At 42.1% G+C, this 16699-nt stretch overlaps 1 protein-coding gene across 17 annotated transcripts in view; it reads right to left on the bottom strand.

Moving 5' to 3' along the window:
- The window catches only part of NFIA (nuclear factor I A), a 359836-nt gene that overhangs the window by 80476 nt on the left and 262661 nt on the right, over window positions 1-16699 (bottom strand). For all 17 annotated transcript variants that reach the window (XM_055815814.1, XM_027792642.2, XM_055815808.1 and 14 more), the window contains 2 exons: window positions 10856-10930; window positions 1267-1384 (listed from right to left, as the gene is read on the bottom strand). In XM_055815814.1, coding sequence (XP_055671789.1) covers window positions 1267-1384; window positions 10856-10930 — 193 coding nt within the window. The remainder of the gene's footprint in view (window positions 1-1266; window positions 1385-10855; window positions 10931-16699) is intronic.

The following is a 16699-nucleotide window of genomic DNA, read 5'->3' as shown; positions in this document are numbered from 1 at the left end:
AATTCTGCTGAGTCTGTGTATTTAAGGAATATTTTTTTTTTTCTGACTGGGAACAGCCTAATGAGAGGAAAACAAACATATTACCAAGTTATTAACTACCCATGCTGTTTATAATTAGCTCCTTATCAGTGGTAGCTATTTGCAGAAGAATAGAAGAGCAACAACTGAGCTCTTAAGTAACGTTAATAACCTCACTTTTTTGCTTCTGGAGTCACAAGTAAAATCTACCTGAGAATGGTGGTAATGATAAGCACTGTAGGGTACGCAGTTTATACGCAAAAGAGAAAGAGCACAAAGTTTTTAATTGATATGCAATGGGAATTGTAGTCACTGAGCTCCATAATGTGCACACTAAGTGCAAGATGTAGAATGTTCTTCCAATCAATGCAAACTGTAAGAAGTTATTGCTAAGAGCCTCTCTTTAAACATTTTTTTAAAAATAAAAACAACAGCTATATTCCAACTATAGAGACTTTTTACATGGGTACTTGCTTACTGCAAAGCTGGTGGCACTGCAGACTGAGATAAAAATGTAAAAGAACCCTGTGCTGAAGTTAGACTTTCTTGTCATGTCTTTGAAATAAGTGATCTATTTTGGCTGTGGGGGGAAAAAAATCAATCTGGTTCCTTAATAGTGTTCAAGACTACTAGAGTGACTGGGCTTGTTTATAAATCTAATCTCATGGATGGTTAAAGTGAAAGGGAAAAAATAAAAAATATCCTTGTTTCGTATCTGGCATCTAAGCCAAAATCAAAATCAGACTGGGTAGTCATCTGCATTAACAATTCAGTTTTCCAAAGGCTGAGTCACAAATTTCTAAATGCTATATAAAAATGAGAATGCATTATAGGCTAAGGTCCTAAAACAATGTTAGTCTTACAGATAACACTTTCTAAGATAAAGAACGCATGTAAGTCTATCTTAAGACTTTCCTGCTAGGACAAAGTGGCAGATCTCAATATGCTCCAAATTCTCTTCTGCCACAAGTGAAACTCCAACAATTCCAGTGAAACTTCTCCTGATACGCCAAGATACAAGCCAGAAGTTATGCAAGTCAATGCAGCAGTTTTAATTTGAATCTTGTACGTATAAAAAGAAATTTAACAGCAATCCAATTGAACAATCAGCTCTGTGAATCTGAAAAAGCTCCATATCTTGAGGTCTCCAAACAGCTTGTCAAAGAATTTAATGGTTACTTTCCCAGATGAGTAAAGGTGCTGGCCTGGGTTTCCAAGTAACCTGGTAGATGGCAGCGATTAAATTACCTGGTAGAGGATGTGCTTGGTAAAGACCTCCTCATTGCTCCTGGGCTCATGCTGTAGTATGAAGAACTTTCCAAATCTGAGAGGGAGAAATTAGGGCCTGTTCCTGCAGCTATTGGTGCTGGGGAAACAAAAGAGATTGCAGTCAGTAAGTCATGTGAATAAGCATGAATTGCACTTCAAAATCATTTTCTTCTTCCTCATGAGTGTGTTTAGTTTCACAATGAGAACAGGTGGGACACGGAAAATAGGAAATGCTAATGGTAACTGGCATTGCAATCAAGAAGATGCAAAATTTAGCAAGAATATAATGTTCCATAACATAGACTCTTTCTTACATTCCTCTGAAGGTATTCTTTTTTTAAAAAAAAATTAAACAATTACGGCAAGATTTTCTTTCAGCACTGTTTTTCTATTAATACCATTCTAACATTTAATGAAACTTGTTGCTTTTGCTTTTAGGACAACATTGCATCTATCGGCATAGTTACAAATAGGCTGCATCATCCCTGTAGTGTGCTTGGCATAATCTATAAGCAGTATAGGCAGGAAAACACACACCTCAGGACCTTTGGTATATACGTGATGTACATCCACAATCACAGAGGTTACAAATGCTCCTTGCAGAAAGCACAAAAGCAGACGAGAAACCCGAGTTCTTTTCTGCCCATGAACATCTGAGTCTTCCTTTGGCCTCTCCTCCAGCTAAACCAGAGCTACAGACATATGACCCTCAAAAACTTCTATCCAGCGGTTAGCTTCCACTGTTCATCTCTCACTGCCTTATGCAGCATCTAAGTTTTATTGTAAGGGATATGAATAACTTTAAATTCCCTGCCTTAGAGCCTTGGTTTTACATTAAAATATAATGAATTCCTACACACCCTGAAGTTTGCAGGCATAAACCTATGAACTTCATGTGCTGTATTCTTCTGGGAACAGAAAAAGAACAGAGCAGTTTGATGTTAAAGGCAACAGATTATGCATTTCACAAAGAAATGCCACTATATAGCAAATGATACCACATCCACTGTTGCTGTTCCCCTGCTATTTACAGGACAATACAACTTTGGGAGCAGACAACTACAGATCATGATTTTCTCTCGCATTTCAGAGACATCTGAAAAAGGACGTACTCCACAATAAAATGCACAAGTTTGGCCTGGAATGTATTGTCTGAGAGCACTGATTCACAGCAACAAAGGCAAAGCAGTCTCGGTGCCACACAGGATGCTGAGCCAAGTTTAATCTTTGGTCTGAGAATCTGGCCCATTTTCAAACATGAAAAAATCTTTCACTCCAATGGGGCAGGAGTGAGGAAATGAAGACAGGATAGGTCCTATCACCCAGCTAACATGTCTGGGCTGAAACGTAGGCTTCTGGGAGTGCTGCCATTGACTGTAATGGGGCCAGTATTTCACCCCAAGTCTTAAGGAGCTCACAATGTCAGATTTGACAGAGGAACAATGTAGCTTTGCAGCTGCCTCATCATCCCCACAAGACAATTAGTTGTTGTTTGGCAGGGATCGTTTAAGAACGTCATTGAGACAGAAAGGGAATAGCCTGGATAGCCACGGACTTCTAAAAGCAGGGGATGGAAAATACACAATGCCATTAAAACTTGAGAAAATCTGGAATGATCATTAAAAGGAATTAAGTTGGGAAGTAATTTATGACAAGAACACTCAAATCCTTTGTCATCTTCTCTTAACTATCATACACTTCCTGCACACTGGGTATATGAGAGGGTGTGTTAACAGAAAGAAAGAAAAAATTTAGCATAGTAAAATTAGCTCGTTTTATCAATTTGTGCTTTCTGCAACAGTTTCATGACAGCAGCTACAAGAGGCTGTAAAACTGATGAATTTGCATGGAAAAAGAAACTGGTGTAAGTAATTTGTGTAAAAGGTAACACGGACATGGACTGCTATAATTCAGACACCCTGCAGATAGCAGACTGCTGCAGTGTGAGCAGTTATGGGTTAGAAAAATGACCACACTGCAGTCAGTCTGACTTGAATGGAAATCAATCATAAAGGTACTCTCTGCAGCATCTACTCCACAGTTTTCAGCAACTTCCTTGCCAAACAGACTTGTGCTCTCTAAACCCTTTGCCGACCAATTCCTCTGCACCCTCTACCTACCAAAGCCTAACTTACAGGTTAAGCACACCGTTTTCCAAACAGGAACATAAAAAGGCAAGCACTAAATTACAGCACCATTTCTTTCTGAGACACAATGAATTTCCTAGGCATTGCAAGATTTATGAAACAGTTCTATTCCAAACAGATACGGAAGAAAAACTGGTATGTGGATAATGACCCTCTCCCTTCTCTCATCTCTCCTCTGTTATTGCTCTCACCAAATCCTGGACACTTCTGTTCCAATCCTTGAATTGGCCCTATAGGAAAATTAAAAGTATCTCCAGAGCAAGGGGTGGGGTAGGAATAATGTATTGTTAATGCTGTGTAAACTCAGCACAAAGTAGAAAGGGCTAATCACACAGTAATTTCCGCCTGGGTAGCAAACATGAAGGATGCTTTGTTTGTCACAGGCCAAACCACCTTGCCACATTCAACAGCCTGTTTGCAGCCCGTGTGTTCAAGAACAAAGCCCACCTCTAATATACACCAACAGATCTAAGCAGCAGAGGTTCAAGTGCCTGGCTGGCCAATGTACCTGAAACTCCTCGGCAGAGAGGAGCCATAGTCCTGCCACAACCAGCTCAAGGTCTCTGGCCCTAGAAGTGCTGTGGCAAATGTTGTACGGAGCGCTGGTCTGAAATCCTGCTCCTGCCTGCAGGTCTTTCAGCAAAGGGTATTTGTACCTTTGCTTGCAGTTACCCCATTTACTATCATAAAACGCAGCAACATGCTGGTATGTGGAGTCCACCCTGAGATTGTCAGGAAGATGTTAATGTTTTTCATCTGCATGGCAGAAGGTTGCTTCCTGGCTGGAATTTGGTTGAAGCCCTGTGTGTGGACCTGGACTGCTCCTTGCACCTCCTGCGCTGGGCTTTGGCTGCAGGGAGCTCACTGCCTGGCACCTGCCTCCTCTAGTCACCCTTGTGTTTTGCAGTGCAGTGTGCCATGAGAGCGGGCACGGTGTGGCTAGCTGAGCCAAGAGGCACCCGAGCCTGCTCCAAATGGCTTTTCACACTTCCTTTGTGGACTGCCGACCTCGCACGGGCCCAGAAAGCTGATGGGAAGGGAACACTTGCATTTATCTGCAAAGGCTGCAGGTTTGGAGAGTAAGCAAAGGGATCAAAGTGGTGCCAAGTGTGGCAAAACCGTGTCTAAATCAGATCTCTTCATTGTAGGATCTGACAGTCCACCATGCAGCCTCCCCACATTCCTGTTCCTGTGCCCCAGGAATGTGCTCTGGCCCCACACAAAGCAGTTGGGAAGCTTCATCCAGCACAGCCAGCTGTTACACACTGCAGCCTGCAGAAACTCCAGGCAACAACATTAAAACCAGGCCAATTCCCCCCCTAAGAAATACTCTGCAGCAAAGTGACCTTCTGATAGCTCAGGAACATCTCCCGAACAGGAAAGGATGCCAGAAATTGCAGTTGTGACTCAAAACGATAGTCTCCACCTACACACCGGCATCAAGATGCCATCAGACCCAGGGCTCCGACCTGGTGGGGGGGCGAGGAGGAAGGACCCCACTTCCCCTAACACCCAGCCCGCTGATGGGCACAGGCTTTCTAAGCAAACAAACTGATGCTGGCCTCAGCTCCCACTGCAGCTGCTGGCATCACAAAAAAAATCCCTGTGTAGATGGGACACGTTTTGCTGGCTCTGAGGGGCAGGAGGAGTAGGTCTGCCCAAAAAGGAGGAGGAGGAAAGTGGGCACCTCTGCCTGAGCATCAGCACTGTGCTGCTCCCAGGGATGTGGGGCAGCATTGCCCCTGCTGCCAGCCTGCTCCTTCCACTGCCAGCTTGTGAGCTCAGATCTTCACCCAAAATGTCAAGAAAAATAACAGAGAAATTAACAAAAAGCCCTCTGACTTAACCCAATTGGAATACTTATTTTGAAAAATTTATTGAATTACAGAACAGGAAACCCACTAAATAAAACCAGCCAGGCCAGCATTTGTCTTCCTTGGAATACAGCACTCTCTTTTACTCATGTTAATACTTAGTTTCTCTTTTTTCCATTTTTATGTATTTATTTTTACAAACAGGCTGGGATGTGACTAAGATCATTACACGTGTAACACTGTAGCAAAGTGATAATGTGTTTAAGGTTAAATGGGAGAAACATGACATTTGACTAATAAACTTTTTCCTGTGTTGTGACTCCATAAACAAAGGAAAACACACTGTGCTGCTGCTGCCGAGAGGAAAGGGGAGCCGGGTGTCTTTCTTTTTTTTGCAAGGCCTTTGTTTCCTACACACTGTATCATTAGATTCGAAGAGGTTTTGCCGAATACAACAGATATGAAATGTGTGATGTTCATTTTAAAATTACAAGTACAGCCTGCTATTGACCATCTAATTATGCTGAGTTCCATTTATAAACATAGCTAACCACTAAGTTTATAGAGACTTTTTGTGCTGCTTTAATAGGATATTGATCGAGAGCAAGGTTTGAGTGGACTGCCATTGAATTGTGTAATGGCATACAAAAGGCAAGGTCACGGCAACTGTTCACTCTATGCCTGCAGTCTATTTTTTATTATAATATTTTTTTCTTCCTCTCATACCCAAGCCCACACAGTGTGTTTTGGATAGCAGCGCTTTGCTAAGGAATATAGAGTATCTTTTTAAATGTTAATTTTTATGCTGCTGACTTTAAATACCTTCACTACTGTAATGCTTAGTATAGCAGAAAACATACAGGCTGCTGTTTAGAGAGCGCTGTTTTATTATACCCCAGCTTTCACACACGTGGTTTGCGTGGAGGAGAGCCTCTTCTCCTCTCCTGGGCTACACGAAGGCAGCAGCCTCCTCCCTGCCCCTTGCAGCTGCCTGCCTGGCCCAGAACCACGGCAGGAGCTGGGGCACCCCACACCTCGCCATAGGCATCCAGCATGTGCTGGAGTTCACAGGACTTTCCCTGCAGTTTGTTTCGGCTGTACCTGGCCACTGGATGAAAGGCATGAGGAAGCTCTGTTTCCTCCACCGCATCCATGCTCCGTGCCTGGAGCGGTGGCAGTTACTTTCATTTCTAGCACTTGTCTGCCTGCCTCATGCACGACAGCTTCAGCCCCTGCCTCCTTTGCTGCCACTAACCAAGTCTGGCACCCGCCACATCCAGCAGCCTCGGTGTTGCAGGATCCCGAGCCTTCCAAAACGCCTTGGCCACAAAAGCACACCTTACCTGTGGAATTACTGTCACTCTTTCAGGGATAATTAGCTAGACCATTTCTGTGTTTATACAGAAGCAGTAAACAGCTGCCTGTATGCTTGAGGTTTCACTGGCTCATTAGAAGGATTAAAAGTCACCCCACTTGCTCTTACAGCTCCTTACTGCACACACTAACATGTTAAACTCAAAGCGTGGCATTTTCAGTCCAGGGCGCAGTCAGAATTCCCTTGTTTATCAGCATGAAGAATGATGTCATTTTGACAAATAACACAGCACAAAACAAATATGTTTGATTTGGCTCTAGCAAATGTTCATAAATCCTAAATCTTTCTTCACATCCTGGGCAGTGCAGTTTATCTGGCTGCTTGAAGGACCTCCAAGGGAGGAGATCTTCCCAGCAGCTCTCTGCGCAAGAGCACATAGTACAGACTCAAAGCCAAGAGGGGAACAGTGTTCGCCATGCCTCTCTTTCTGCTCCAGCCTACCACGGCTTCCCAGCCTCTGCCAAGCGAACAGGACTGTGCACTTGGCAGTGGCTTGGCATCACGGCCACCCCTCTGCCGGCACCTTTCTCAGAGGGTGTTCTCCAGTGTTCTGCAGATAGCTGCACACAGGGAGCGGAATATTTTCCTAACAAGGGTAGAGAGGGAGAAGGTTTTGCCTGGCCAACAGCTGGCTGTCAGTTCACAAAACCTGTACATCTCCAACGCTTCAACTTCTGAGCCTCCTGTTGTCAGCCCAAACCTCTCTCGAGATGGAAGCATGAAGTCTCTGTTATCTGAAGGGGTCCTCCCCAGTATCTGGGGTGACAGACGACACTTAGAAAGGAGCTCACACCCTTTGCCTGCTAATAATGTAGGAGAACTGACAGCACTGTCTGCAACATCCACATCAGACGAGGTGGAGAGGGGTCTATCTGTTTTTCAGATGAACATTTATGATCTACTTTCTCTATTTTACTAGGCTCTGTAAGATTCAGTAGCTGTGTAGCATTTTGAAAGAAAATCTGCATCTATAGGACTGAAGAAAGCAAGTTTCCGTTACCAAAACAGTCTAGACTTGTTCAATAGCTCACAGAAACTGTGATGATCAGCACTGATAGGTAAGATAGATAATGTAACAGCTGACCTTTTGCTTGATTAATTCATTCCCCAAATTTGCATGACGGAGACAACTGCCTATTACTCGAGACTCCTTGTCATGTGGACCTGTGGGAACTTTACTAAATAAAGCTGGCACATAATTGCTACCAACAATATTTCATGAGATTAATTTTAGATAACAGCAGCCACAGGCCAGTTAAAACTATGGGAGATCACTTGTTTCTATCATCATATTATCAAACAGAAGCGTGGAAAGAAAAATGACAACAGGCATACACAAAGATGACCTCTTTGTAAAGCAAACAGCGAGCACACTCAGTAAGACAGCAGAGACTAAATGTGTGGGCCCACCATGGATAGGCAGGCTTGCTCCTTCCCTAGCCGTGGTGGCTCCTGAAGCAGCAATGACTTTTTAGAAAGTAAAACCAAGAGAATGGAGTGAGGACATTTTGATTACCCAAGCTACAGACTGTTAATAGCTGCCAGTGAGTCTGGATGATGGCTGTTCATAAGCTGAGCTCCCCAGCATAAAAGTAAACCACAGTCCGGTCTCAAATCAAGACATGGGAACATGCAGGCAACCCAGCAAGGGTTATACGGAAAAGCACACTCTTTGGAAGACCTTGCCTGCCACTTCAGGCAAATATTCAGCAATTACTTTGTTGCTCTGCTAAGTTAAATAAGTCTATGTTAAATAATTCTTTGAATATGAGCATGTGAATTCATACTGACTTTGCTGGGAATTAGCTGCTAGACTCTACACTAAACATATCCTACTGGGTACCCACGGCATGTCAGGTTGTGGGCTTCTCAGACCTCATAAAGTAAACAAGGTTATGGCTGGTCAGTACATGTCTGGGGCATCTCCAGGGAAAATCCAGGGTGCTACCAAAAGCAGTGTAGCTAAATCAGTTGCTGGCACACTTCCCTCTGAGTCAGTTCTGAAGTGATATCCCGATATGCTTTGGGGACACTATTTTTGGTAGAGGTGCTGGCTTGTAGACGGGATATAAAACCGAGGTCTTGACCTCCCAGGGTTATTAAAGCGCGCAAACCCCTGTGTCTGGAACAGATAAAAGCTAAATCTTTTTATTTTGCCCATTTTGTCCACCAACACCCTTCTTATTTCCAATAAAGCTCATGTCTGTCCTGCTCTTCCTGCATGCAGGTGCTCCATCCTTGGAGGTGGTGCACTTCAATGGCAAGCAGAAGGAACATCTCAGACACAGTTCATAGTTTGCAAAACATGCTGAATGCTAAGATTTCTGATACACGATGTTTTAGCTTAGTTATGATAAAGTATCATGGAAAATGATATCATGAAAAATATCACGAAACACGATGCTTATGAGGTCAATGCCAAACTCTCAGGGAGGCTGGGACTGGGGCTGGCTGTGAAGGATCAAGTCCTGAATGGGGGCACTTTTGGTAGCAGCCCTGTCCTGTGCACACATGAAGCATGGCTGACAGAGTCCAGAGGCAGTTTTGCTGTGTAGGGTTCCTACAGTGAAGATAAGATTGTGGTGAAGTGAGATGCCTTACAGAGGGGGAGGGTGAATCCTTTGGGCTTCAGAAACCTGAACTCTCATACTGAAATACAGTGACATAACACGGAGACATTCAAAGATTGGCAACAGCTTGCTTTTGTCCACCATGGCTGCAGATACCGGCAAATTAGTGTACACAGTACAGTGAGCTAGATGTCAAAGTCCCTATTTAAGCACTTCAGTAAGTGAACTGATTTGCAAATGTGCTGAGCACTCAGCAGCTCCTCTTGACTTCTAAGTCCTCTTAACTTTGTCGTTCTCACAAAATTCCCACCAGTTGTCAGGGAGGAAAACCCAGGAGAAATGCCTGCCTCAAACTTTCTCTCTCTCTCTCTCTCTCTCTCATCTCCTCCCAGCACAGGTAACTGACATTCATGTATCTCCCACAAAGATGTCATGCTTTCCTTGTAGCATCCTATTTTTGAATATAAACCAATTTACTAGCTACGGCAAGTCTTTCTGAAAGAGGAAATAGAACAGGAAAATCCTTACAGAAGCTCTGTGTTCTGACTCAAACCCACGAATCCTCTGCTAGGTTTGTGCCAGTTAGATTCCAGCCCCAGAAGGACTTAAAACTACATGCTCAGAGCCAGCAGACAAACAAATATTCCTGCTACCTAGGAGCGGAACGATTTTTATTACTGTCTGTGCTGGAGAGATTGGTTACAAACCCTGAGGTTTTAAAGAGGCACGTAGTTGCGTGGTTTGCCTGGCACAGTGGCAATGTGATGTTCCTGCATAGCTCTGCACTAGCTGCAGAAAAGGCCCTCAAAGACCTAGTACCTACAGCCCTGGCTTACCAGTAGTCTCTCTGCGAGAGACCATCCATACTCTCTCCTTGGACTATCTAGATTATGTCATAGCAATATACAATCAATGCACCTTTGATCAATGGAACAGGGTGGTGACAGGTACTCTTAATTCACTGTTGTTAGTGAGTATTGACAAGCCTGTAATGATCATGCTGCAGTGTGTCATTCATGCTGGGGGCATTAGCATTCTTTAAAGGTCAAAAAACAAATCCTTCTAGAAGACAGAATTCCATACAGTTAATGGAAAACGCAGGCCTTGTGAAGTCAAGATATATGCCTCTGCACCACGGAGATTATCAGAGCTGAGGTTGGTACAGTTGTTGGCCTTATTAATGAGTCCATCAATTTGCAGGTGTACACATGTATGCGTGGCATGGATGAACACAACGTGCAAAAGCAGCATAAGAAAATTCCCAGGCTTATGTGCACAGATCATGTCATTTCTAGAGGTCTGGTTAAAATACAGTCCTTGGATCCTGCAAGGGACCCACCGGGTAAGCCAATCTTTGTGAGCATTTGTCTGCACTCTGATACAGTCTGCCCATTTTCAGCTGGGTACCAGAAGAGCTTGCCAACTTGCGCATGCAAGTTTGCAGAATTAAAACTTTTTAATTTACTTTTTAAAATTACACTGTTTTATTTTCCCACATTAAAAGACATGGCACATAAACACTGTCCACTGGCAAGAAGTGGGGAGAAGACTCTCAATTTTCAAGTTGTTGTCTCTGAATTGGGGAAGGGGCACGATAAGAACCAAAGAAAAAAAACCTGGGATTGCAGAAACCACATAAACTGGCCACAAAATAATACTTACTTTGTGAGACTCTTACTAGCTCAGTCACACTGAAAACACCTGATGTGACAAAACTGTCCTGGAAGCCCAAATGTCCTACAAAACAAACAGAGTGAGAGAACTGCGATTAGCTTTAAGCATTTAATGACAGTATTCTCAAATACTTTACTTTCATTTAGATTTAAAATGTGACATCTAATTTCCCACTTAGCAGTAATTATTGTTTATGTAGGTGGGTAACTAGTCATACAGCTATGTAGGCTGCTTTGTGGTTTCTATCTAGAGGTTAAGAAAGCTAACATGACACATCAGCAGGGAGATTTTTACATGTTAAAGCATCTCAACAGGAAATCTGAAACAAAAGAGGACTATTTTAATAAACGGTTACCTTGGATGACCCCTAATGACTTCACAATTGAAATGAAAATACTGTACCTAGGAAACAGACAGGACAGCTAAGTTCCATAATCGTTTTAAACATTATTCTCTAAAGAAACATCTGATCAGGATTATCTACCCATTCATTCAAACAAAACAAGATTTAAAGATGTACTCTTCATTTTTCTAAGGTTACACTAGGGAAATTTTAAAACAGCAGCTGGTTAAAAAGAAGTAAATTAATGCCTTTCTGCACCCCCCACCCCCCAAAATATTCTAACATTTAAAACTAGCTTTCAGAAATAAAAATAAATCACTGCCTAAGAAAGGTATTAACTTTCAGCTTTGGGCTGTCTTTTTGAACCAGGGTGCACACTTCCACGCTCACCTCCCCTGTGCAAGGAATGCCTCTACACTCGGTATCAAAATGTTATTACACTTTACATAACAGTATTTTCCTTCTTCTCTGAAAACATGCCTACCACCAAATGTTCATTTAATTTTCACGGGTATGATCAATTACAAAAGGAGCAGCTTTAAGGCTGCAACCCAGTGTAAGCGTGTGGAGTGGGATACAGCAGTTCACGCGGGACATATTGGGACTTCAATTACAGGTCTGCGGTTAGTCGGCCAGATGACCTCCTGCTTTTGAAATCAGGGTCAAAGGAGAAACCTCAGGATAAAGAGATTATTAAAAGAACTGTAAAGTCCTACTTGCCCACAGGATAAGTGGCATACCTTTTTAGGTTGTCCTACTTAGAGTCACTGATTCCAGCGCATGCACACATATATTATTGAATGTTTTGCAGGGGCACCATCTGCTCTGTCGTTAATTGTTTGCCAGATTTAGTACCATTTCCCTACATTCAGTATATTCTACCGTACCCCACGCTCATCCCAGCAATACCTGTGCACCTTCCTCTAATGACCAGAGCAACAGGACTAATGCAAGCTGCACATTTGTTTCCCTGGCTTTCTTCTGGTTTTTTTCTTAAAAAAACCAACATATCCCATTGCCATTTCTACCTGCAGAACGGGAAGTAAAAGGAATACAGCTTCGTGTGCAGGACTACGGAGGGTGACATGTCAGGAAACATGTCAGGGAAAGGTTTGGGAGGGATCTGGTGTGAGGTCAGCCATCCACCTCCAGCCAAGGGCTCAGCGGATTCTGCTCCTGCACAGAAGAACTTCCCTGTTTCTGTGAGGATTCTACAGTGCCAGATGAACGCAGTTGCTAAGCTAACAGACTTGAGACAAGTTTCTGCATCAGGCATGTTTTTATACTTCAGCAATAATGATGAGTTTTCAAACTGTGTATATGTATATCTTTGGGCTTCCTTGTGTATGTGTGTATACATATGTATTATGTACACAAACATATAAATATACACAAATCTGTCATGCTCCAGCTGTAGATAAATGTACTATAAAATATTGAAATTGATGCTGAAATTCAACACAAACAAATTCCTCAATCTGCAAACAAGGTTTTTATTTACATCAAGAGAATAAATTTTTCTCTACTTCAAATGAAAAAATGTTCTTACAAGCTTTTATTTTTCCTTATTTTCAACTTAGAAATAGCTCTCAGACAATTGCAAATGCTTTTGCTGATCTGCTTTGTATTTTACCATAATAAAGGTGATGACTACATCATTCTGCTTTTTAGAAGTGGTTGCTGGCCATACACGACCTTTGTTCATTGAAAATTTCCCAAGTATTTTTAATATGAAGATCTACTTTTCATATGCTGCAGCAGACCTGCCTATTGAATTAAATGATCTGTGAATTAAAAATAATTCTCTTAGGTCTTCACTGAAACCACTCATGTGCCTAAAATTAAGCATATGCTTAAGTGCCTTGCTGGACCAGGGCCAGGACGCTTACTACTCCACAGAGCCCTTGGTAGCGAAGTCAGTCTATGGTATATAACTTCTCATACTGTGCTCATCATGACAGTATCTGAGCAACTTCCAGAAGTGCATTCAGCAATGCTACAAACATCTGTCACGTGTTTTTTTTTTCACGGTGCACCATACTGGCTCTGCTCTGGTGTCCACTTCCACCTGCATTTCTCAGGCAGATTCCTACCACACTAAGAGGGAAAGTGAAATTTAAATATGAAAATAAAAAAAAAAACCCAAATTACAGCTACAGTAGGACATTTGACTGATTTGTTAAAGGAAAACCTAGAGCTCTTTGTAATCATCCAATAAAAGCATGACTGTTGCACAGCTAGCCATGTTACCTTAACCTAGCAAACAGAGACAAAACCAGAAATGAAAACGCCACAGAATGGTTTTAAATACATTCTAGGTCTCAGGGTCCCGCAGGGTGTAAGAAAAGTTGACTAAGTTAGTTTGGGCCTGCTACCGTCATTATTCTTAATTTGCCGGGTACACTAGAAATGTCCACTTCTGTAGGAACATTTCTTATGCGCGCACAGTTATTAGTAATCATTAAACAACAGCACGCAATGAGAGTGATTAGATTTTCATCCTTCAATACTGAAGATAAACATTTCACAAATGAAAGGTGAATTTCACAATTCTCCAATTTGTTATTTACTTATAAACATTAGGAAATCAGGGGCTCGTCTCACCAATCATTAATAATATCTCGATACCCCTAAAAGCAATGCCCTAGGCTTAAAGCTGTATCTTGAGCTCATTTTGATGCATGGTTGGTCTGTGAATTCACAGTTCAGTAGAACTCCATGAAAGTTGAAAGGTCTTCCCGGACAGTTCAGATTGCAAAATCCAGGCCCAAGACTGTAGCTTTTGCTGAGCTGTGATAACAGTGCAAGAAGAAAATCAGAGAAAAAGGACAAAGAAGCTAGACTTGTAAAAGGAGAATGACTGGGAAATAGCGGGACTGACAAAATATGTGAAGTAAGTATTTCACGCTTATTAACTGGGGTCAAAATGCAAAAATATATCAATTTGGCTGTTCCACTTAATTCTGAATGAGAAAAAAAAGGTAAAGTCAAGCAATTACATATGCAGATGTTAGCATTAACTAGCTCTTTCACTGAAAAGATGATTAAACATCTCAAAAGCTTGCAAGATTTACTTTTCATACGGCACTTTACTGAAATACGTGCACTGTGATACTTTTGCTAAATATCCCAAAGATAGGATATTGAAATTGCTGTATATGATCGGGTTATCTCCACAGCTTTGTGCGACAGTCACATTTTGGTAGTAAAGCAGATGTTCAAAATGAGGATGAGAGAATTTTAACTCACTTTATAAAAATCTAAGAGAGCTCATTCACTGAAATTCTGGGTATAAATTAAGACACCTGGCTAGCCAAGGCAGGCCCTGACTCAGCAAAGCAGTTAGAGCACGTGTTTAATTTTAATCACATGCTTGACTAAAGCACATGCTTATTTGCTCTGCCAAATAAAGATGGGCTGACCAAGTTAAGCAGGCATTTAAACATACTGTTGAATCATTCCTTCAACTCAAGTCTAGGTGCAGCTAGAAGGTAGCTCATTACGCAAGCCCTCACTTCGGCTCACAAGATGACCGTTTTTTCCCTCCTGAGCGGGAAAAAACCCTAGGCTAATAAGACCAAATGAATAAAGCAGATCAGGATACTAACTAATAAATAATATGCCATTACCCAATCACACGTTTGGTATAGCATACAAATGCGATGCAACAGTATTGTAACAAGTACCACATGAAAAACATCTTTCCATAACTTGATGACTGCTTTAATTGGGGAGAAAATTCATAATGTGATTTACATATTCTTCTTTTAGATCCCAGTAAAGATGCCAGAAGAAAAGGCTTGAATCGCTGGAGCCTAATTCTGATCTCAAAGAAGTTTTAAACAAGTCTTTCTACACTGATCAAATAGAGTTTCACCTCATTTTCTCCTAATTTACACTGGCAGAGGAGAAATCAGGATTAGGACTTGTTGTCTAATGCTATTTGTTTTGAATTATTAAGCAAACATTCCTATTTCAATGAGTAAACGTGTACAAAGGCAACTAACCTTCGTCCTAAAATCTAGTTTACAGGGAGAGTATTGTCTGCTTTCCCAATTAATGCTGTAAAAAGGAGTCTCAGACGTTGAGCTACCAATCAAGAGCTTGTGTTGTAGCTTGAGAAAATCATGACTGATGCAATTACTTTTATGTAGAAAGTCTGAATATGGTCTATAGGTTAAAGTTCATCGGGTTATTGTTCCTTAATTGAATATCAGAAGATGTTTTCAAGGTGCTCAAGGTATTATTGTTATTTAATTAGCAGGCTTCCCTGTGTAATCCAACAGTATTTTTTTTAGTATAAAATAGTTAGATTGCACCACAAATATACAAGGTATTTTCTAAACAGAGATACAGCTGGTTTCCTGAAATCCAAGCTTAAATTAAATCAGGAAAGAGTTACTCCTTTGAAGATGAAAAAGTCCAAATCCAGTTATTTATTTTCCACTACAGTTTGACTGACAATGGAGCTTTGGAGAACAGCTTTTTGGGAGACTTTGATTCCTTTTCAGTGTTTTGAAATTACACAAGTCCCTCAGACTAGCACTGAAGCCATTTCTAAAGCCTTTTTCATGTTCCGCATCTCACTATACATAGCCATCTAAAAACCTTAAAATAGTAATAATCAATTAGGGTCTCAAGCCTATTATCTTAACCAAATGCCTGATTAAAAGAAAAGCCGTCTCTGCTCAAAGTGCAACTTGATTCCTTTTGGGTTTATCCTCTATCTAGATAATCCCATGTTTCACAAACAATGTGGAGCAATAATATTGATTAGAAAATTAATGTCTGTATCACACAGCACATGCAGGCCTTGAGAGAGGGGACGTTATCAGAGGGAACCCGGATCACCCCAAGGATTCCCAAAAGATTAGCTGTTCCACAGCTGCACTGGCTGAGGAGGATGGGAGCGACAGAGTTAGTCCTAATCTGCATTCTCCAGCAAAAAAGGAAAGGAGAGAGTGTGCGTGCTTCAGTCAAGACCTTCGGAACATTTACGTTCTGCTTAATTGGAAGGCGAGTTTATTAAGCCTGGTCTGACCCAGCCCTATGCATTCCCTTCCAGAAACACATCCCCCTGCACAGACACAGGGCGCTGCAGGCAGCCTGGCATGGTGGTCCCATGCCCTGGGCACGCACAGGGAGGAAGATGTACTTTGCTTCTGGGAAGCATCCACCTCCAGGGCAAGCATGGGTGGCCGGCGAGAGAACCCGGGGCTGTGACCAGCCCCTGCCTAAGCACTTGTATCCTCGCACCCTGCCCAGGTTCAACAGCAGTATCTCTCTCACCAAGCAATACTATCCCATGACGGAAATGGGAAGCTAGATCCATGGGGCCACACAGCGTATGTCAGCTTCGTAGCTAAAAAAAATGTGGGGGCCAAAGAGACCATCTATCGCAGCCACAATACTCTGTCCATATGAATGTCTCTCCCATTCAGGTGGAAGACAGGTATACCTGTAATGAAATCTGCGTTTAACTACAGACC

This window comes from Falco peregrinus, chromosome 10 (genome assembly GCF_023634155.1).
Source record: "Falco peregrinus isolate bFalPer1 chromosome 10, bFalPer1.pri, whole genome shotgun sequence".
NCBI classification, from domain to species: Eukaryota; Metazoa; Chordata; class Aves; order Falconiformes; family Falconidae; genus Falco; species Falco peregrinus.
Note: the sequence above shows the minus strand (reverse complement) of the source record. Positions and strands in the feature narration are given on the sequence as shown.